This window comes from Neopsephotus bourkii, unplaced genomic scaffold (assembly GCF_033783945.1).
Source record: "Neopsephotus bourkii isolate Nb327-2 ecotype Australia unplaced genomic scaffold, CSIRO-AGI_Nbou_v1 NB_1767, whole genome shotgun sequence".
In the NCBI taxonomy this organism is placed as follows: domain Eukaryota; kingdom Metazoa; phylum Chordata; class Aves; order Psittaciformes; family Psittacidae; genus Neopsephotus; species Neopsephotus bourkii.
The window spans coordinates 10,724,181-10,746,752 of NW_026902241.1; the positions used below are offsets into that span (position 1 = coordinate 10,724,181).

The 22,572-nt window shown below is 39.3% G+C and overlaps 1 protein-coding gene across 5 annotated transcripts in view; it reads left to right on the top strand.

The window, feature by feature from the left end:
• Positions 1-1,804: 1,804 nt before the first annotated feature.
• FAM120B (family with sequence similarity 120 member B) overlaps positions 1,805-22,572 on the top strand; it is a 51,974-nt gene continuing 31,206 nt past the window's right edge. Inside the window, exons 1-5 of one of the 5 annotated variants that reach the window (XM_061378764.1) lie at positions 1,805-1,863; positions 4,805-5,850; positions 8,845-9,025; positions 15,562-15,654; positions 21,673-21,845. In XM_061378764.1, coding sequence (XP_061234748.1) covers positions 4,831-5,850; positions 8,845-9,025; positions 15,562-15,654; positions 21,673-21,845 — 1,467 coding nt within the window. In that variant the 5' untranslated portion in view covers positions 1,805-1,863; positions 4,805-4,830. Of the gene's footprint in view, positions 1,864-2,135; positions 2,209-4,804; positions 5,851-8,844; positions 9,026-15,561; positions 15,655-21,672; positions 21,846-22,572 lie in introns of those variants that run through there. The other 4 variants (XM_061378767.1, XM_061378763.1, XM_061378762.1 and 1 more) reach the window with 4 other exon arrangements.

Sequence of the window (22,572 nt, forward strand, 5' to 3'; positions counted from 1 at the left end):
CATCAGGGGCTCGGGGGAAGAAGGCTTCCCCCGCCTTGCTCCCCTCTCTCAGGAATAGGACCCTGCCCTGAAGCCTCTCGTGGGTGCCCCGGGCCAGGCGCTCCCGCCGCCTACCCCCCTTCCTGGTCTCTGCTCCGGGATGCAGCGATTCAAACGTTCCCAACACCCGCACCCGTGCCCCGCCAGGAAGAAGCGCGGCCTCGCGTTCTGGGGACCTGTTTGCCCTCCTTGAACTCCAAGGACATTAGCGGACTTCTCTACACTAGAAGCCACGGATCTCGTTTGCATTCCTCCCGTGGTCCTGAGATCTGCCCTGTGCCCCAGCACCCACCACCCCGTTAGGCAAGCCTGGCATAACCCTGTGCAGCGCAGAAGCCTGGTTTGTCTTGGCCATGGTGTCACAGCGCAGGAAGGGTGAGTGGTCAGGCTGCCGTCATATACATGGGATAAAAAAAAATGACGACACTTCTCAGAAAAACGTTTTGCATTCCAGCCATGAGATTTCACTGGATGGCTGGAAAGATTCCCTTCTGCTACTAACCTTGGTAGCAATATTCACTGCGTTCACCAGTTCTCATAGGGAAAACCCCTCTTCTCTTTTCTCTGGTTTTATTAATCATCATCTTAAGCCAGAACTCTATCATGGTAGCTGTAAACCACCACTCCAAGAGAGTAGCTGCACAAGCCCCTCTCATTCTGCGACACCAGCCCAGCATTCTGCTGTGCTGTGCTGTACTGTACTGCTTTTCATGTGTGAAGGGGTTTTCTGTTCCCCTGTGGCCCACAGCCCCCTTGGTACGGTGTGCACATCTTGTTGCTGCGCAAAACCTGCTGCTAATAAACTCTGGGGGTGGAGGGTGCAGTCTGAGTGTATGTTTCCAGGGCTTCCCAAGCCACTTCCAATTTGAGTCGTTTTTATTCCTTTCCTCATCCCTCCGTGTGAGGGGAAGGAGGGAGGGGGGAAGGAGAAGGTGGGGGCAGAAACTCTTCTGCAGAAGGTGATTATGAGAAAGAAGATGGGTATGGATGGGGCGGGCCCGAGCTTTTGGAAATGCTCTCCCCTTTTCTGAGAGCATCTGCCCGGAGACGAACAGATGTGGGCACCTGCGGTGACAGGCCACATATGCTCCATCCTATTCACAGGCATTCAGACATGGCCACAATGGCAAGGCTTTGTGCACGCCGAGTCACCAAATATATTAGTCTGTGCTCCCCAGAGCACTGCTCTGTTTAATTTTTCACCAGCAATAACATCTGATCTAATCCCCTACCGGCTCCCCTGTGTCCCTCTTCCCCCCGAGATGTGGAGTTATTCAGGTCTCCCCACCTGTTGCTGCTGGCGGGGTGGAACCGGGTCGTGCTCCCCGCACGCCTGCAGCCAGGCCAGTGCCCCGGGAGAAACGGGGCTCCCCTCCGCCGGCCGAGCAAAGCCAAACCAAGGCCCCGGCTGCCGGGGCAGCTTTGTCTACCCGATGCCAGCGCCACGGGGCCACATAAACCCCCGCTGAACGACTCCGGGTCTCGCTGTGTCGGTGCGCGACTCTTTCATCTCCCCCCCGTGTGCCTCCTGCCTGCTCCCGACATGATTGCGTACAACGGCTCCTCCGGCCCTACTGTGGCCATACAAAGCCGACGGACACCAGGTCGCGGGCGGGGCTCAAACCATCCCGGCCACCTTCGCTCCGCGTCGCTGCCATGTGGAGGGACCCGCTGCAGCGGCCGGCCCGGACCGGGAAAGGGAGGGGAACAACCACCAGCACAACAGCGACAGCACCCATAGCCCTCCGACCTCAGGCTCTGCACACCCCTGACGCCAAGCGCATGCGTAGCCCCACCCCGCGGGAAGCGGAAGCGCAGGTTCGGGTCCGTGCCGGGGTGCTGTTACGAGGGGGCAGGCGGCTGCTTCATGGGCACGCAGCGCGGGGGCTGGGGCTGTTTGTGGGCGATGAGGGTGACTGGAGGCCTGGTTCTCGCTCGTAACATGGCCCGGGTGCTGCATGGCCTCGCGGGGTGCAGGCCTCGGCCCTCGCCTGTGAGGCTGCCCGGGACCGCAGGCTCTGGCCCTTCAAGGCAGCGGGACTGCGGGCCTGGCTGTGCGTCAGAAGTAGAGGACTTTGCTGACTTGTGCTGTGGGCTGTTGTGAGGGCTGAAGCTATTACTGTGAACATTGCTGCTAACAGCCCTTCGCAGTACTGTGTGTTACCATGGGTGTAATAAACTTTGTGTGGTGATGGTTGGTTGCTGACAAAGTGAAATCCAGGGGTATCGTGAGCTGTTGTAGGGGTCATCTTTCCAAAGCTTTCTGTATAAAACTGGGACTGAGAGGGAATGTTTTTGGTTATTTCAGTTAGTGGAGAAAATACACCCCCTTTCCCCACTCTTTATTATGCTTTCAATGTGTTTGATAGTAATATTAAAATGCAAGTAGTGGCCAAGGTGCGTGTTTATTGTTTGGATGTGAACTTGATTAAACTAAAATGGATTTTTTTTTCCTGATAAACTGTATCATAGACTTGTTTAAATTGTTAGGCAAGAGGAGTGCTTCAAATACAGGTGTGAGGAGGTGGAAAAATAATTTGTTTCCACTTATTACAGTATGGTAGGTAACTCTGTAGTAACTTACAGCTAGTAGTTGTTTACCACACTTGCTGCTTGAGTCATGTTGCCACTATGGGCAGAATCATAACTAAAGTTTGCTCAGACATGGTGTCTGTGTAGTGACCTCAGATCATTTCATCTGATAGCATGTGTTAATGTCTGAAAGATGATGGCCTTCGTACCCAGTGCTAGGTCTCCATGAAAAGTAGTAAGAACCAGTAGCCTACCAGCGCTCAAAACTGTTCTGAATTAAAGGTGCAGCTTTCCTGGACAAGCAAATGTCTGGAGCCTTAAGGATACCAGGTAGCACTGGAAGTAACATTATAGAGAGAGCAGGGTCCTAGGTGGTATCCATGTGCAGCTGTGAAGTACATTCCTTCATGTTTATTTCTGATTTTGTAACAGTGAGGTCTGCTGTACGCTCTCAGCTTTATTTTGTTTTCATATTACAGTGCGTAAGGAAGGCACTTTTTTATGATGAGGGTGGTGAAGCAAACAGGTTGCCTGCATTGCTGGTAGATGTCACAGCCTTGGAAACATTCAGAGTGAGGCTGGACAGGGCTCTGAGCAGCATGATCTGGTTGAAGGTGCCCTTGCTCATTGCATGGGGGGGTTGAACCAGGTGACCTTTAAAAGGTCCCTTCCAACTCAAAACTACTTTATGATCCTGTGATTAAAGAGGGTGGTATTCAGAAACTTTGTCTGGAGATTATTAGTTGTTTAACCTCTGCAGGCTCAGGAATACCTTTAAAAGCTATCTGTTCACAATGTTTTTGTGAATTCAGCTTCCTTTTTTTTTTTTTTTTCTTTCTGAAACCCGTGTGTATCTTGTAATGTAAAACTCCAGAGACAACCTGTTCTTGAAATGTCAGAAATTCATAGTGTGAAAACCAGGAAAAATCTGACCTGTTTAATTAAAACACAGTGAAATCCTTCACTGTTTAGCTGAGGAAAGGATTTGACTGTTGAATAAAATCAAAATAAGCCCAAAATATTTTCTGAGAATAAAGAAGAAAACAAAGCTTGATGGAGCTTGTTCCTTCTATTTTTCATTGGAAGGACCTGTAAAATAAAACAGTGCTGTGGTAGAGGAGACTGATGCTGCGGTAAAGGGAAGGGCACATCTGTGGTGGAGGTTGTGCCAAGCTTGTGTTGTGATTTCTAGAAATAAAAATGGAGGTCATCAACGTTTTCATTTTATCCCACAACTTACTCTACAGAACCCATAAATTCGTTCATTTGGTATGCTATTAAGTTTTACCACAGAATTCAGAGACTTTCTTCTTCAGTCTTCTGATATTTCCCAAACTGAAAATAAACTTATTCCATTTGTAATTGTTTAATGTCTAGCTAATGTTTACATGTGTGTCTTTTAAAATAGATTGGTTCAAAATGCTGTGCCTATTAGAAATCCCATTTAATATATTAACCTATTAATTTTATTATTAATGATAACCAGACTTGTAGATTCACAAAATATAGGTGAACATCTAATTCTTTAAACAGGTCTTGAAAATTATGTCTTCAAATGACAGAATGGTACAATGGAGTGAATTTCTGATTTGAAGCAGAACTGATACTACTAAAACCATTGCAGAAGTAGAGGTATTGTGACTAGTGCCATTCAGTGGACTACTATCTATAAACTCAGATGGTTACTGAGCCATTTGCATAATCAAGGCACAAGACTGATTACCAAAGTTACTGGTATTTTCCCACTGACTTCAGTTAAAGACATTTGTATACTGTTTAGTGTAAAAATCAAGCTGTTAATTCCTGTATTGTACACTCAGCTAAGATGTTATATAGCTTTTAATTATGTCTGTACTTGGTTTTCTAGCAGTTTCTAAATTTCTATATTTTTTCTGTTAATCCGAATTTGAGTTGTACTTAAGAAAACCTTTAGATATTTATAGTTTTCAGTGACAGAAAAACAGAAGTGAAAGGCAAAGTGAATGGGCACTTACGTCCAGTTTGTTGATGGGAAGAAAACTGCTTCAAACTGTTTAAAGGCCAGGACAACAAAGCAAACTATCAGCAAAAGCAGAAAAATCACAGTTCTGTTTCTGTGCTGTTTGGTTGTTATTTTTTGTCTGCCTTGTGTTTTGTTTTGTTGTATGTTTTGTTTGTTGGGGTTTTTTTATTGTATAATTCTGTTATGTTTCTCAGTATTGCATTTAGAATATTGTTTTTCTTCTTTTTTCAGGCTGCTGCGAGTTTCAGAGATCAGCCATGGGCATTAAAGGTTTGCAGGGATTTGTGGAGAGAGTTTGCCCTGATGCATGCAGGACTGTAGATCTGAGAGAAATGGCACAAAAACATTGCATCGATCATCCTGATTCTCCACCTGTTATCGTAGTAGATGCCATGAGTTGTGTTAGATACTGGTACACACCAGAATCCTGGGTGTGTGGTGGCCAGTGGCGGGAGTTCCTTGCCGTTTTAGAAGATTTTATTAAAGTTTTTATGGCAGCTGGTATCAAGTTGGTATTTTTCTTTGACGGAGTGGTAGAATCAAAAAAGAGAGACGAGTGGATCAAACGGAGGTTGCAGAATAACAAGGAGATAGCCAGAATATTTCAGTTTATCAAGACTCACAGAAAACAACCAGGGAGAGAAATGTTTGTGATGCCTTCAGCTTTGCCTACTTTTACACGTTTTGCCCTGAAGTCACTTGGTCAAGAAACAGTATGCACATTGCAGGAGGCAGACTTTGAGGTGGCTGCATACGGTTTGCAACATAACTGCATAGGAATTCTTGGGCAAGATAGTGACTACCTCATCTATAATACATGCCCCTACTTTTCCATTGGGAAGCTCTGTTTGGACAGGCTGGTCACTGTTATGTACTCTCGAGAAGATCTTTGTCGTGCACTGGGTCTTAGTTTGACACACCTCCCTCTCTTTGCTTCCTTGCTTGGCAATGATGTTGTTCCAGAAAACTTGTTGGAAGGCTTTTGGCATAAATGTTTAGTCAGCAGTCCCCGTAAGAATAACAGCTACAACAGAAGAACAAACATATTTTTTGCTGTAGCAAATTACATCTCAAAAGTTCCACAGTCGTACAGCAGCCTGAAACACTTAGAAGACATTCTGCCTCTGGGATCAGACAAGACATTGCTTTACAGAGGAGTGGAGTCCTATCTTTTACCTGGGCAGCAGTCTCCATGGATTCCTCCCAAAGTAACAAGTTGCCAAATGTTTTCCCTTCAACAAGAAACAGCCATGTGTCAAGATAAAGAAATCTTTCAGGTACCTTGTTTTTTAAAGCTTCATGGTCACTTGATGCCATGACTATTTAGTGGAAGTCGGTATTGAGTACACTGAACCTATTGATTGAAATTTGCTTGAGCAAAATCTATTGTCTGTTAAGTACAGCCATGGTTAGGACTGTCACCATGAAAGCAGATGGTTCCTCCCTTTTTGAAGCATCAAGCAGTTCAAATAATGGGGAGCAGCTTCTGTATAGGCCTATAGATGAGCGTAAAGAATACTTCCCATGTATTGCACAAAGTAATGATACAGTTATTCTTTGAGCATCCACAAGTCAGCTACAGCTGTTTAGTGGTCTGCTTGGCTGTACCTGGTACATGCAGTCAAAATACCAAAGGGAGCTCTACTAAGAATGCAGAAGTTGAAATTGTTCTTGTGGAGGAGATGAGGAGACTTCCTATCAATCTATATTTTGTGATTTTTGGATCAGGTTAATTATCATTCAGATTTATCGTCCCTGAAGGAACCAAAAGCACTTGGAGGGGCTTGTTAATTCTGGAAGGACAGAGATGCACTAGCAAGTTTCACTAATGGCTTCACATATGGGCAGAGATGCTCTGGTGTATTTCAGATCCTATATTAGTCATCTGTTGCTCCCTGTTTTGTTAGGTCCCTCCAGACTTCAAATAGAGTGCCTTGTTTTTGTGTCTGTTATGTTTAACATTTTCTTTAAAATTAGTTTTTCTGTTTCCTCATATTACTCTAATGTAATCTTAAAATTTACAAATTTGTTTCTAAAAATATTTTAAGACTACATTGTAACTTATGCAATGCTCATTTCAGCTAAGCTGCAGATAGATTTGGGTGTTTTTATTAACCACACATAGGCACAATACATGTCACTTTCAACTGAAATCATTAAATAAAGAAGTTATTAAAAAAAAAAACAAACCCAAGCAACAACCCTGCATCTTAATAAAGTGTTGAAAAATACTGTTTACAATTGAAGTGCAAGGAAAAATTGTCCAGAATGTAATTATCTAGGTTGGATTGTGGCTAGGACAATAGTGGTAATATCCTTACTCCTTAAGAAAATGAGCCATGTGGTCTTTATGACAAGTGGTCATTATTTCTAGCCTTGATCTTTCATTTGAAAAGCTACAGTTCTCTAGTGTCATGCTGAGCTACTGCTGTAATAAAATAATAATGTTTAGAAACTCCATTGAAGAATGCATCACTTGCTGCATAATTCCTATGTTAAGCCAATCCCTGGGCCAGGGAAATTGCAGGCAAAGTTGTAGGCATGTTAACTTACTGTTTGGTTTTGTTACAGGTGGTTAAATGTTGTATATGTAATGGGTGTGCTTTGCTATGTATTTTGAAAAGCATATGTAGTTCTGCTTACCTTGCACATAATCTGACTTGCATGTAAATGACATACACAGCTCAGTTCCAACTTTGAAGACACATTCCTGCTTCTCCCTGAAAAGAATATAACTTTCTGCCTGACTGTAGGTGTAAATCAAATATTTTTCAAGATACAGCATTGAATACAGCAGTTCTTTTGAAATCAGCTTGTATTTTTTCACTACCTAAAGATGTGTAGATTATTGGCAAACTAGTATTTTCAGATGATAAAAACATCTCATGGTTTATATAAAATGATTCAATGCTTCATTCAAATGATGCTTAAAAATACTTAACTGTTTGGGTTTTGTTTTATACAAAAGTAGATTTGAGGGATTATATTGTTTACATATAGTAAGAATGCAGAAGTATTTATTCCAGAGCAACCATTAATTTATTACTATAAAAAAAAAGTTTTGTTGATTGGCATTGTGTACGGAAACCTGTCATTGATTTTATATGAGTATTTCTTCTGAAAGTGTGGCATTTCAGTAGAATTAGTTTTGATCAGTAATGACCCATTAATTGACTGCAGCTTTGACCTGCTGGTGTTCCCAGGTTTGTGGATACTGGATTTCTGCAGAAATGGTGAATTTTGAGCTGGCCAGTGATCTGGTAATTTCTAGTGACATAGCTGTATGGGTGGCACAACCCAAATAAGTCAAATAAGGTGACAGATGCTGGGAATGGAAAGCAGAGAAACTTCTGTGCCTGCTCACCATATGGCACAGGTCCTGGAGAATTTCTTAGTGGTACTCCATGGAAAAAAATGGATCAGATCAGCTGTCTGAACACTCCCATGGTTTTGGTCTGAGGTCGTGAAGTAGAAAGTCTGGCTCTGCACTTGGCCAGTCCAATTTACAAGTGTTCCTGGGTGAAATTCTGCGCTGCCTGAGAGTAGCATTGTTGCTTCTGTGCCAGTGCTGCTTCAGACCAGCAGTCCCTGTTGGTACTGAGGCTGCTTGTAGCCAGCTGCTGTAGCCAGATGTATCTGCATGTGGTGCATGGTTAATATGCAGCCTGGGTGATGCTGCAATTCTGCTTTTCAGTAATAGCCTGCAGGCCTGGTGTTCCTCACTAGAGTAGATTGTATTTATTTTCTTGGGGAAAAGCTATTGCAAAGTAGAAGTGTGGTGAAGGTAAGTATACAATTTCACCACAATGTATACTATGCAGAGTCAGCTCAGGAAAGAAATGGAGTTGTCTTATATATTTCATCTTGCAATAAAAGTTTGGGTTTTGTTGTGCATTCAGTCACTATTTAAAGAGGGAACATATTTTCAGATGACTAAAGGAGGGCAGCTCATTTCTCTGTGTCTGAATTCAGAATTCATTTTAAGAATAATTACTCTCTAAAACAGTCATGAACCCCCCCCAAGTTTTAAGAATTCGGGGGGGGCTAAGAAAGGCAATGGTGGTTTTCCTGGGGATTCCTGTCCCCAGAAAGGTAGATGTCTGAAAGTATACTATACTGGTGTTACCTCAAAAAGCACTTGTTCCTACCCTGGCTGTTCACTCCATTTACACTGCTAGAGAAAGTACTGTTTCCTTGAACAGTGAATATATTTTGTTAGTTTTTAATCCTCCTTAATTTTGGAGATCATGCCTCCTTCTTTCTTTGAACAGTTAGCTAAAGAACAGCATGTCCAATCTGAAAATTACACGATCTTCAATATCCTGAGCAAGGGAGAGATTGTATGCAGCAACTCTTTGGAAGATGAATTAGATACAGAGATTCCTGGACAGGCACTTATCTACCGCCGTGCTCGTCAGCATATTTATTCCATCTTGTTGGAATCTGGAAAAGGTAAGGATTAAACTACTTATACCACTATTCAAGCATATTTTCAGTTTTGAAATATGAAATCTTGAGTTCGTTTTTTGAGTGGCTACATCAGCATGGAATTTAGGATAGAAACTGTGGGCAGCTGAATGCACTTCTTAAGGAATAAAGAGAAAACGTGACAATGAGATTGCAGGTTTTCCAAATGCTGTTCAATTTCAGTGCTTTTAAGGAGATTTTTTTTTTTTAAATTGGGGTTTTTTGCTTGTTAAACGAGAAGCTGTGAACGTTGTTAATGAGCAACAGATTGAGCAGAACAGTGATATTTAGAAGATTTTGAAAGTTTGAGAGAATATGAAACCTTATGTTATGTTGGTAAGTATAGCTCCTGATGAATTAGTGAGTTATTTGCACTTGTGCAAAACAGTAATGCACTGTTGGAGTCTTACCTTCTGCTGATTTTAAGTCTGCAATTTTAAGACCAGTGGATAGTCAAATATAGTTACTGTAGTAACACTAATGCAAGTAGTCAGGCCAGTGATTATTAGTTCTTTTATCGAAGTACAAGAAAATACGATTTCTTTATCCAGTGGTGTAAGTAGCAGTTTTGTAGCAGTTGTGTGTATGTGTGTGCTTCCATTCTTCTGCTTTAAGACAGAGAATCCTTTATTCACATCTTGAAGAAATTTTATGTTCTTAAGACTCCCATTAGTTAAATGTTATCTTTACAGTGTCTTTTAGGCAGTGAATTGAAAATTAAAAATGCACTGAACTTTTATTCTTTTCAATATGTTGTTTCTTCTTGGGAGTCACTTTACATTTTATTGATGAAAGTGCACTGCCATCAAACCTAATTTTCAAACTATGTGCTTAGAAAGCCACAGAAATTAAATGCCTGCAATTAAATACCTGGCTTGCTTCAGCAGCTAGAGGTTGAAGTTGTTCCATAATAGGAAAAAAAAACCCAAACCCAAACAATAGGAAATACTGAATCAGAGTTTACATAGTAGGAATCTCGATAGATGAGAAGCTCAACATGAGCAGCTTCCAGTACTTAAAGGAGGCCTACAAGAGAGCTGGAGAGGAGCTTTGTACAAAGGCCTGTAGTAATAGGACAAGGGGAATGGCTTTAATCTGAATGAAAGTAGATTTAGATTAGATATTAGGGTGAAATTTTTCACCATGAGAGTGGTGAGACACTGGTGCAGGTTGCCCAGAGAAGTTGTGCATGTCCCATCCCTGGCAGTGTCAAGGCCAGGCTGCATGGGTCTTTGAGCAACCTGGTCTTGTGGGAAGTATCCCTGCCCATGACAGGGGGTTGGAATTAAATGAGCTTTAAGGTCCCTTCCAACCCGAACCATTCTATGATTCTATGATAGGCATTTGAAGATAGTAACAGAAATCTCAGCAGTAATCATGCACATCTGTCATTTCTCATTTTTCAGCCTATTGCCTCTAAATTTTGTAGATAATTATAACTTGGTTGGGTTTTATTTATTCTTCTAAGTAGTAGGATATTCATTGATGCTTTCAGACACATCCAGACCAAAACTGCTAATTAACAATTGTTGCTGTGAGACAGCAGGGTAGTAGGCAGATTTGCATTTATGTCACAGTGTTTGTAGTACTCAGATAAAGAAGATTAGAATTGAAATACTGAAACATTAATTTATAATCCTGTTGAAAAGAAATTTGAATGGGAAAGAGGTCTTCTTTTATGAAAGTGATTTTAGAATAAAAGCACAGTTAACATGTATTGTTTATTCTCAGTTTGCTTCAAATTCCAGAGTTAATTTTCTAAAGTAAATCATACTTGTGCACCCTCAATCCTTAACCCTTCCCAAAAGGTAGGTAGAGTGTGTCTCCATGGGCACTCCTATTAAATTTGCATTTTTAGTGCGTGTATTTACCTCTAACTGCTTTAACCACATCAGTTCCTAGGAGTTCATGGGTTGTTTTTCTATTCCAGTGTATAGTTGCTTCTAAGTCAAGTGTGTAGGTCATTAATCAGAGCCTGTGTGAGACTTCATAAGTAAATGTAATCATTTTTTTATTTATGAGCTTGCTAATGGACTTACATGGAATTTTTGTTCTTAAAGTAAGTAGAATGCTTTGCCAGTTTCCCTTAGATGAGATTAAGTTGACTTTTGTAATTCAATGAGGAGTAGGAGGGGAAGAAATAATTTACAGTGTACGTAGGTTGTAGTATAATGTAAAAATACTTTGGATTACCATTAAAAGAAGCTTGTTGGAAGGAGTCAGCCAATTAAATTAGTCCATGTGGAGTCTGCTGCCATTGTGATAGAGTTGCTAATGTAGCTCATTTGAAGCTCTCTTGGCTTCAGTGTTCTTTGGCTATACAGTGTTCTAGTTTGCAGTGGAAATGTGTTAGTGATCCTCTTGTTTATTCCTTAAGATTCCTCAATTACAAGATTGCAGTGCTGGAAAATGACTTCCTTGCAGTTTGCAAATCTGCTTATTTACTGTTGAATACTGTTGAATAGGGATAGCAAAGAAAGATAGTAAAAACAGCAGTTACAGTTTTAGTAAGAACAGGTTAAAAGTACTGTAAACTGTTCTCTCTGTCCTGAAACAAGAAACCGTTGGTTTTGAATGTCTAGGTTGACGGTGCCTAAGAAACCCAAAAATCCACGGGAGATGGTTGTTGTCATATCCTTTGAAATCACCCATCTAGATCAAACCACTTTGCCTGGAGCCATAGCTTGATACGCATTTCTATTGCTGTCAGTGCCAGTTTAGCTAATTCTTTTGCACAGACACTTATTTCAGTCCCTATGCAACCTCTCAGTTGTGATAGTGCAGCTGTTTGTGCAGCTGTGTGGTAGCCCAATTTGAGAACTAAAAACAGTTCCCCTTCTCTCTCTCTTCTCTCCCTTTCTTGCAGTCAGGTAACTAACATGGTTCTGTTTCCCCATCTGACTCTGTGTAGCCACAAACAGCTGTGGTGAAACAGCCCAGGGGACTGGCAGGGAGTGGGAGTGAGCAAATCAGTGTCAAGTCACCTATAAAAGGTAGCAGTGCTGCTGAAAGAATTGCTCGTGAAACTATGCCTTTAGTATAGTTTGCTATATGGTAAGCTTGTGTGTACCTTTACTCGTGGAAATGTTGTTACATTCAGAGCTTTATTTTTGATCCTACAAAAATAAATAAGGGGTTGATGGTGATCCTGGTAACACAGTAGTTCTTGCCTGTGTATTTTAAAAGTATCTTCAAAATGAATTGAACGATTTCTGATCCTTATGTGAAATATTGCATATAGTGATATATAAATTGTCAACTTTTAGCATCTTTCCTAGAAAAATAATACTATTAGAAAAGTTCAGGAAGGAGGGGAAAAAACAGTAAATAATGCACCTTGATAGTCCAGCCAGGTTTGCTGTTTTGTGTGCGAGGAATTCAGAAGAAAGCCAGCAGGTTTAGGCACTACCGCGGTCCATGGAAGAAGTACCTGCACCTCCGTGACTGGTGCCAATAAGGGGGTTATGTAATGCCCCTCATGCGGCCACTGGCTTCTCATGGCCAGCTCCTGGAAGTTCTGTTATCACTCCCAGTTGTAACATTAGCAGGCCAGACTGATCCTCACTTGGACACTGTCAAAACCAGTCCATTAAGCAGAATTTTTGCCAGTAACCACCGTGTAGAGGAGCGCATGTAACAGTGTTTCCAACTTCTTGTGTCTGGTTTTTTTCACATGGTTGAAATTTGCAACTTCCACAGGTAGTTTAGAATCTATTTAAAGAAAGGAACTGCTGGTTTTTGAATTTCACTGGTGATGACTCTGTATGGTCATTGTGGGAAAATAAGTTTGAAAAATTGGGGGGGGGGGGAGGGGGGGTGTTTGTTTGTTTTTCCCCCAGAGATATTTCCATGCAGGGAGGGTTGGCATTTAGTAGTCATGTCTGTGTTTTGTTCTTGGTATGTTAATGTGCTGTCAGTTTGCAGGACCTTGCTTTCTGCTATATTTATTTGACTACTTACATGAACAGTAATGTGCTTTTGTTACTAATGGACTATAATAGTGAAAAGCACTCTGCTGATGGGGTGTTATGTCCTGTGCCAATATTCACATGCATTAAAAGAGCAAAACTAGAGGTTTCCTACTGACTTCTGTATTGTGCTTGAGCTCAATGGTGGTATAAAAATAGTTATAGGAATTTGGAATTGAGAGACATTTTGATAAGTTGTTCTGAGTTGTGGAACTTATAAAGAGTGGCTCTCTGAGCCAGCTTCCCCTCATCAAAGCTTTTGTATTTCCATGTTCTTCCTAGCATCTTCTTAACTTCTCCCCATGTCTTTGACAAACTCCTCCAGCAATACATGGTGTTCCTAAGTATGTTCCCTATTGCCTTCTGCTCTCCCCTGATGCCATCTACCTTTTTACTCAGCTCTATAACTACTTGTATATTGATTTGCCATACATCCAGTGCATTTAGATACAACAGGTGACTTGACTTTCCTATCTTTCAGCTGGTGTTCTAACATGATCTCTGTCAGCTGAGACACGAGTTTCACAACATGTTTAGGATTTTGATACATTTGAAATCTCTTCTCCTCTGTCAGGCTTAGTTGAAACAGAGCAGTGAATCCATGAATTAATTATAAGACAGATGTCCTAATTGTATTAGGTTTGCTTCTGTAAGAAGCCAGGCTAAAATTTGAGAGGCTGAGTGAGCTGAATAGATTGAATAAAGCAGAATAATTTACATAATAAATCTTAAACCAGAATGCTAAAATATCAAAATGTTTCTGAAAGTGACTTCAGGGTATTAAATTGGAGGTTTTGTTGGTTTTTTTTAAATGAAATAGCATTATCATAGGCAATGATTTATATTCAAGATGTGAGACTATTCAGCTACTGAAATGTGCTATTGAAGGCTTTTTTTTTTTTTCCCCTCAGTGCAAGCGTTTTTCATTTTATTCTTAATGTCATCAGTTTTTGAACAGTGAAGCATGGGAAGCCAGGTGTAATGCTGTCCCTTAGAGTCCAGCAGTTGGTTCTTCGGCCCCTCACCTTTATTGGGAGTTTGTGCTGCAGGTCAATGGGGAAGAAAGAACAAGCAGGGCTGTAAGCCAGATTTTGTTGTGTTCTTCTCCCCTGCCTCTTTTATCCCTGTTGTTATGTTCTTCTCCCCTGCCTTTTTTACCCCTGACACTAGAACTTCGTCTGAGGCATTTCTGCTCATTCATTCATGCCAACAGTCATTTGCAGTGTTGAGCTATGAATGAGATCAGGAAATTAATGTGACTGAACTTTTTGGATGGTGGAGGGAAAGGAAGGAGAGTGTTGGAGAGCTTTGGTTTATTTTAAGCTAGGTGAAGTTTTTCATTAGGGTTCATAATGTGGCATCAGAAATAGTTGTGCAATAAAGTGCAGGGTGATTGGAATTGATGATAAAAGGCAGAAATTGTAAAGAGTGGCCTCAGCACTGGGCGAGAACTAGAAGGAATTGGATACAACTGTGAATCTGGAAAGTGACAAGGGTGGGAAAGCTTTAAGATTTGCCTGGAAAAGATTTGAAAACACTATTCCAAGTGCCCAGGCCTAGCTAAATCTGTCTGCTTCATACTGTTTACCAGACTACAGAGAATGGAAATTTAGGGCACTGTAACAAGGTTACTATAAGCAATATCTGTACATAATGCAGAAGCACCATTCATAACAATGATAATTATTCTAGAGTTTTTTCAAGGGTTTCTTGCATTGGAATGATTATGAGCTGACTACTGGAAATTAGGTAGGCTGCATTTCAAAAATTCTTAAATGTTTTATTTTTTTCTGAGGATATTTTCTTTCCTTTTTTATTTTTTTCTTCCCTAAGCATCAAGTAGTTAGATGCACAACTCAAGCAGTGAAATTTTTAATTTAAGAGGCTCCCTGCTCTTTATTGGAGGGCGGGGTAGAGTTGACGTTAGGGGGTAGGAAACCACTTGATCTATTATGCATAAACAATCCCTTTATACTAGATAAAAGGTCTGGAACAATGGGCTGTAAAAGCTCTGCATCTGACGGTGGGATGACTCCATTGCTGTCAGCTTTCAAATAGCCATCAAGGCCTTATAAAGATTTTGTCTTAAACCCTGACACAGGAAACATCAGGGCAAGTTGGGAGGAGAATCGTATTAAGGACTGACTGCAATATGTGGCAGTGTGACAGCCCTGAGAGACTGAGACAGCTCACGTGGGTCCCTAAGCTATTTCAGATGCCTCCATAGCTTCCTGAACCGCCTTGAAATGGGTAGGCCAAAAGCTGGCTGTAAGCCGTTTTAGAATGTTTTCCACAGACTAGTACTTACATTTATAGCTACAGTTCCCAACTGCAAACTCATGTCTATAGTGCATAATTCAAAGTTTCTTCATTTGTTCTGATCATTTATTGCAAAGATGCTAAACCTATTTTTTTTTGTTTTTAAGAAGCTGAGCAAATAAGTAATTTCAAATGCCTTCCATTACTTTAGAATCCTTATCACTACTGCTTCTGACTTTTACACTAGTGTCAATACTTGCATTTGACTTACTGATCCAATTCTGTCTTTTTTAGGTGGAGCCTATTCTTTCGTGAAAGAGTGGTTTGTCTATTTTGGAAATCCTCTCAAACAGCCAGAGCTCATACAGCCTGTACAACCTATTCCAGGTAGAATAAAATGTGTTTAAATCTGAACTGAAATAATGCCATCACTACAGTAAGGTTAGGCAATCCATCATCACATGTTTGATACGGAATCCAAAACATCTGTGGGGAACAAGGAGCTAAAGTAGAAATGCTGCCTGCCTGTAATTGCTTTTAATTACCCTGTGTAATTGTAACAGGATTCAGCTTTGACCTACATGTTATTACTGTGTCCTGTCAAATCCAGTGCTAATTCGAACATCAGTTCTAAAATGCAAACAATTTCTTAGAGGTTCTAAATACTGCTTTGACACTGGGATAAGTGGTATGTGGGGCCATATGAAAATTCTTCTATTAAGCTGCTTGAGCAAATGCGTTAACAAGACTGGTAGAGAAGATAAAAAGGGTAATTTTTAGATCACCTGTGACAACCCAGAAAGAGAATCCAGCTTTCAGTAAAAATATAACTAGGCTGCTGAAGAAGCTGTTTCTACTGTCTTAAGCATCAAGTGTTTTGTGTGTCTTTTATCTTCTTTCCTTTGGTAAAGGACGCATGAACACTCTTAATGAAATTAATGGAATGTGTTACGTTTACAAGAAAGTATCATACACTTTAGTGAAAAGATTGGGCACTGTATATGTCACTAAATTGTATCATGCAATGCAAATTTAGGACAGGAAGTAAACAATACTGTATCAATTTTGTTATTTCAGAAAGAAAATTGTCCTAATTGTTCATTTGATCATGCTGTTGTAGTCATAACACCTCTACCTCTACTGTTGCGGTACTTGCTGTCTTTCTGGTCATCTGCTTTTATGTGGATCAGGAGCTCAGAGGTTTTTAGTCTTTCATATAAATTTAATTAATTCCATTGATACACAGTACCATTGATATCTTGTTAAGAAAAAACTATCAACTTTTTGAGAGTAATTACCAATGCTTCTTTCTTCAGTATCCAGATCTTTCTGTAGCATTTCTTGTTCTGATCTAGTCTAAATCCAGGTTTAAAAGAAGGTGGGTTTGTTGGGGTTTTTTTTGGGGGCAGGGGGTTGTCTTTTGGTGTGGTGTTTTTGTTTTTTTTTTTGTGGTTGGTTGGTTTTTTTTTTGTTAGGAATTGCTTTAGAACCTACTTGGTTTTCATTTTCTAGAATTATAGTAAATTTTTTTTTAAGGTACTCAAAGATTGTATGTTTATCTTTGTATTTGAAACTTGTATATTTAATAAGAGTCTTCAAATTCAAGGCTTAAGGAAAACCAGTTGATCTTTAGATATCGGCCTTTTCAAAATCCTTTTGAAAGAAACTGGAAAGAAGTGAGTTATATAGACCAAGTACAAACAAGATTTCATTTGATATACAGTAGTTTCACTGTCCAGCACCCTGATACAATATGAAGAGAGTGATTATCTAATTGACTTGATGATAGCATGAAATTGCTGTGAAATTTTCCAAGTGGATATGAATATGGAGGGTAAAAACTGATTGGTCTGTGCTTTTCAACTATGTTATTTCAACATACAGTGGTCTGGTAACATGCATTTGTAAAACAAGCAAACAAAACCCAACATAGTATACACATGCCTAAGTAGCTGCATTTCAGTTTACATGGCAAATATATTTTATTTGTTGTGAATATTTCCTTCGCAGATAGTATAGTACCTTCCTCCCTTGCTGGAGAGGAATGCATTTAGTCTTATGTACTTTCGTTCTACTGCTTTGCAAACATGCTACACATAGAACCCACCCTCATGTTGACAATAAACAGGATTTAAAATCACTCTGTGTGTTTGTTTATAGGAACCACATAAGAAGAGTTTATAAAAACAGCATCTTCTCAGCCACAATCTTTACTTACTCTGTAATGAAAGGCTGTTCAAGCAGACTATTAAAAATGGGGAGGAGGACTTGTAAGTGTTTATTTTTAGTGCTCTGTTGTCGTTCCTTCAGTGCACAAATATTTTTCTAAAATTTTTACAGTCCATATTAGTATGCCTTACATTCACTCATGCATCTTTTATTTTCCACAGCAGGACTTTCTAGTTCACCAAATAAGGTTCTCAACAGTGCATCAGATTTTTCAGACAGGGATCATATTAAGAGCTAAATTTAAAGAAGTTGTTATAGGAAGTTAGAGTTCAAAGCTGTCAATCAAGATCAGGTTACTCAAAAAGAGGAAAAACCTTACCAGAAACTATTTAAAAAGTCACAGGTGCAATTAATCTGGGAAGGCTCTGCTTTATCTTTTGGGGAAAATATAACCTCATCATTGCAACTACTTCACAAATGTGTTGAGAATACATGGGAAATCCTGACTATTCAATTTGATTTAGATTTAAATGTCTGAAGAAAGAATATCTGATCTGAACTTCAAACTGCAATACACATAGCCATAACTATCTTATATGTTGCATCGTTGTAAACCCCACCCCCCAAAAGTAGAATTCGCACTGATTTGTGTGTGCGTGTATAAACCAGCAGAACTGTCTTTCATCTGAAAAGCTTGTGGGCAATAGGTTCAATGTTAGCTTTTCTTAAAAATGAAATACCGAATCCTAAAGGCAGTAAGATAATAAAATATATTTAAACTACAGTGTGTATTATGTATATATATTTTTCTGGAGAGACAGTCTTCTGAATTGGCATCTGTGCTTGCTTCCCTTCTCTCTGTTCTTCTCTTCCAGAATGTATGTTTTCAGTTGAATGAATGTGATCGTTATGCTTCCCACACATCGACAGAGCAGCACTTAAATGATAAAAATGTCTCTGAGAAGTGAAATTTGTTAGAAGGCCTGTGAGCCAAGAAAATACTGTTCAACATCCATATGTTGTGAACATAGCAGATCTATTTGTTACATGTGCAGTTTATATGGAACAGAAAAAGTTTTAAAGTAAAGTATTTACTGGAATTGTGTAGGATATTGTAGCTTCATACCACAGGGCTTTGGATGTACATTCACTATTTTAATCATTGCGTCTTACAGGAATATGTCATGAATATGCTTATGTTCAAAATGCAGTTTCTGAAATACTTCTTTAAAGGTCAGATTTAATTGGCGTTTGAGTTTATGGCATCTTTAAAACTAGCCACAATTGTTAACAAGGTTCAGTGTTCCTAGCAAGTACATTTTTATAAACTTATTTCTATTGCTCAGTATTTACATGAGCTTGTAAAGCAATGAAATGTAAAAGTTCTGTTTCTGGTGTTATAAAATGGAATTTCAATAGTCATTAATTTAACTACACATGAATAGTTGATATTATACTTTTGTATCTATGTACACAATGATGACATAAGTTGGTATATATGTGAGGATCCCCTTTGTATAAGCCTTGAGTTCAATAATATCCTAGTATTAATGCATTCCACAACTTTTGCATGCATTGCATATTCATAAATCAGTAATTGAGACTCAAACAAATGAAACATTTATGTATTCCCTTGAAGTGCTCATGTTATCATGATGCTTTCTATATGACAGTGTCTCTAAATGTGTGAGTAAAAAGGAAAATGGGGAAAAAAAATAATGTTTTTTTCTTTTAACTTTCTGGTTATCCGTTTTTGTATTTAGGCATGTAATATCTCTTGATTTCCAATGGAGGTTTTTGTGATGCTGCTCTTCTTGGGGTTCCCAAGGAATACATTTTACATAGTACTGAATACAGTTTTAAGTTTTATGCATGTTGAGAATGACCATAAGCATATGCAGTGTTTGAGGTTCTCTCTGTAATTCATAGGAACGTTTGGTTTCTACAACCCCAGTAGAAATGATAATTTTCTCATGATTGATCTTTACAGTAAAGGTGTATCAATTATAAATATCTAGTATGTTTAATTCTGTTTCCCTTTTGGTGCTTAGTTTGGGGGGTTTTTTAGGTTAATTTAGTAAAGTAAATTTCTCTCAGCAATTTTCTAATTGCTGTAAAGTGTATAATGAGGGAACTAAAGCAGTGAACAGTTTTGGAGGACTGCTGTACAGGAATCTTAGGTCTCTTGTTAACTTCAACACATAATGGGAGAGTCATTTAACAGCATAATTGTTTCTTTGTTTTACTTATCTTTCATTTAAGGGTTAATATAATGGATTGATCTTAGTTATTACATGAAATTTAATTACTTGTAGAAGAAATCCTTTCAGAAAAATACTTTTGGTTGATACATTCCAAGAGAAGATTGTGTTAAGTCTTCTTTCCCAGAGTAAATAACTCATAATTCAACAGTACCTCTTTTTCCCAGGAGCAAGTAGATGTTGTTTCTGAAACAGTAAGAAACTGTTTATAGAAGAGATGTCTTGAATTTTTTGTTGAGCTCTCTCTAAAGAGATATGTAATGTTGATTATTGATGTGGTTCATGGTTTTATTCTGAAAAGAGGTCTATTATTAGGTATACCCCTGGATGCAAGTCATTTAAAAGAAACAGCTGTACAGATGGAAAAAGTACTTTCCTTTAACTGGTTCTTGGCATATCTTTTCATATGCAGCTGATTGGGAAGCTTCTAGAAAGCGGAAACCATCACAACTATACGAGTTTACATATATAAAAATTGTTTCACACATTAAAGTTGCTTAGCCTTGATAGGAAAAGTTGGCTTTCCTCTGCTTTTATGCGTGTTATGTTTACTTTTCTTCTTGGGAATCAGTCTCTGCTTTTCTTTTATTAAAGTAGCAATTACCAGTATCAAAACCAGTAATCTGAGTCTTACTGTGCTGTCTGTACTGGACCACTCACTGCCAATATTTATGTCATCACTAACCTGTATTTCTAACTAAAATCAAGCAACTCATATTTTTTCATAATATATATATCTCCCTATAAAAGAAGGTTTGAATCTCTTACAATTGTATGATGGTGGTTTTTTACATGGTTAAAACTTTTGATGGGAGAATTAGACTTAAAAATAGTAAAGGAAACATCCATCACGGGGAGGAAAAAAGAAAATCCTATCTTCTAGTTTCCCCCGCCCTCCAAAGAATTAGTACCATTTGGTTAATGGGCTTTCTTGGCCAAATAAACATTGTCTATGTAGATTTCAGCACCTTGTCACTTTAACCATTTATTATCACCAAGTGTTCCTAACTGGGCTACAGCTGCTGCCTGTCACACAAAAAAGGAAAAGGTGTTACCAAATGTAGCTTAATTAGTCCACATTTAAAATTCACACCTCATTTTATTTAACTACAGAAGCAGCAGTATTTTATGGGAGGATTCTGTCTTTAATTGGGATTCTTAGGCATAAATAGCTGTTCTGTTATTTCACGTGCATTAGTGTTTATTTTCATAACGGATTAAATGTAATTTAAATGGGGAGCAAATTTTGCATTAGTTCACAAGATGGGGTTGGCAACATGGGATAAACATTAAGGATTTAGAGACCACTGTGAATGATGCTATAGGAAGTCTGGAAGATATGTTGTACATAACTGATGGCAATTCTGAGTGTTCGCAACAGTGTTTTATGCAGTAGCCTAGGGAGTGCAAAATACCAGAGAGCCTTGTTTTCTGTTCCCAAACTGGAACCTACTGCAGAGGAGCCATACAAGCACATTGTTTTGTGTAGAATGTGTTTGCCAGCAAATGCTGTAGGTGACCAGTTAGTTGTTCATTAAAACAGGTGATTATTAGGGAAGCAGTGTGAGGATCCTTCAAGGACCCCTGAGAGAGAAAGAGAAGAAACGTATGGTCATTTTTTGCTGAATCACTGTTTTATGATGAACCTAACCTTATTTAATGCTGTGAACCCCCTAGGGAAAGGACACACTTGTAGGCAGACATTTTGCCTGCTGTCTCAAAGTCGTCTGCATCTTTGTAACAATTGAATTCAGCCCACTCTGCTTAAACATGCCCGTATTCAATACAACTTGTTTAAATTAAAGGCCTTTTTTTTCTTGTCTCCACAAACGCCAAGTTTTGTCAAATACATTTCATTTCCAATTCTGTCGCTGCAAGTGCCAAGAGCAGATCAGTTGTTTCCTTTCAGATTGTAATGAGGTAGGCATGTTTTATCTTGTTGCTGCCAAGATAGAATAATGGATTTCTTTTGTAGGTGGAACACCTAATTTGAAAACACTGTGGTTTGCCAAAGGACATGACGTGGAAAAGCAGCGATATAGTACATTTCTGGCATGCTTTCACCTTCATGATGGGATGGAATATCTCCAAGGTCTAGAAGCACCTGTTGCAGCATTCTGTTGCTTGCTGGTCTATCTTATGATGCAGGTAACTGGGACAGTTGCTTTTTCTTCAGCTGTCATCCCTGATAGATGTGATTGACTAATGAATTGCTTCTTGCTAGTCTGTGCTGGATTTTTCTCTTAATCTTTACCATAGGCATAGATGCTCAAGTATAATAATACTGCATTACAGTATTTTTAATTACTTCATTTAACATGTGTCATCCTGTTCAAGAAACACTTGTGTTTTTTAGTAGCTAATCGTAACTTCCACATGCCCGTGACAAAGCCCCTTGGGCAGTTTAACAGAGAGAGTATAAACTGAGGGATTTCCCCTGTGTTTGTGGTCCTATTTGCAAATTAAAGCTTCTCTTTTTATGTTTCCTTTGTGTCATCCAAAGAAGACATTCCCTCAGGTGACTATGCAGTCTGTGCCAACAGACTATATAAATATTTAGTCAGCTGTCACTACTTTTTCACACCATCTTGCCAATCTACTCAGTTTCAGGCCAGAATTGAAGATATGGCTCTTCTCATTAAATTCTGAGTAATAGGGGATCATTAGGTAGCAGTTCTGCTATAATACCAAGCATTTGCCAGCCTGCAGACTACCTTAATTCTAACATAAAGGAACACTAGGTGAAATAAAATATTGCTTCATTATTTACATTTCTCTTAGGTATTTAATATATTGTCTGTACTTGCCACCTTCCAAGTGTTGATCTCACAAGAAGATTTTCCTCTTTGAGGATGAGAAAATTATAATGCCTTTA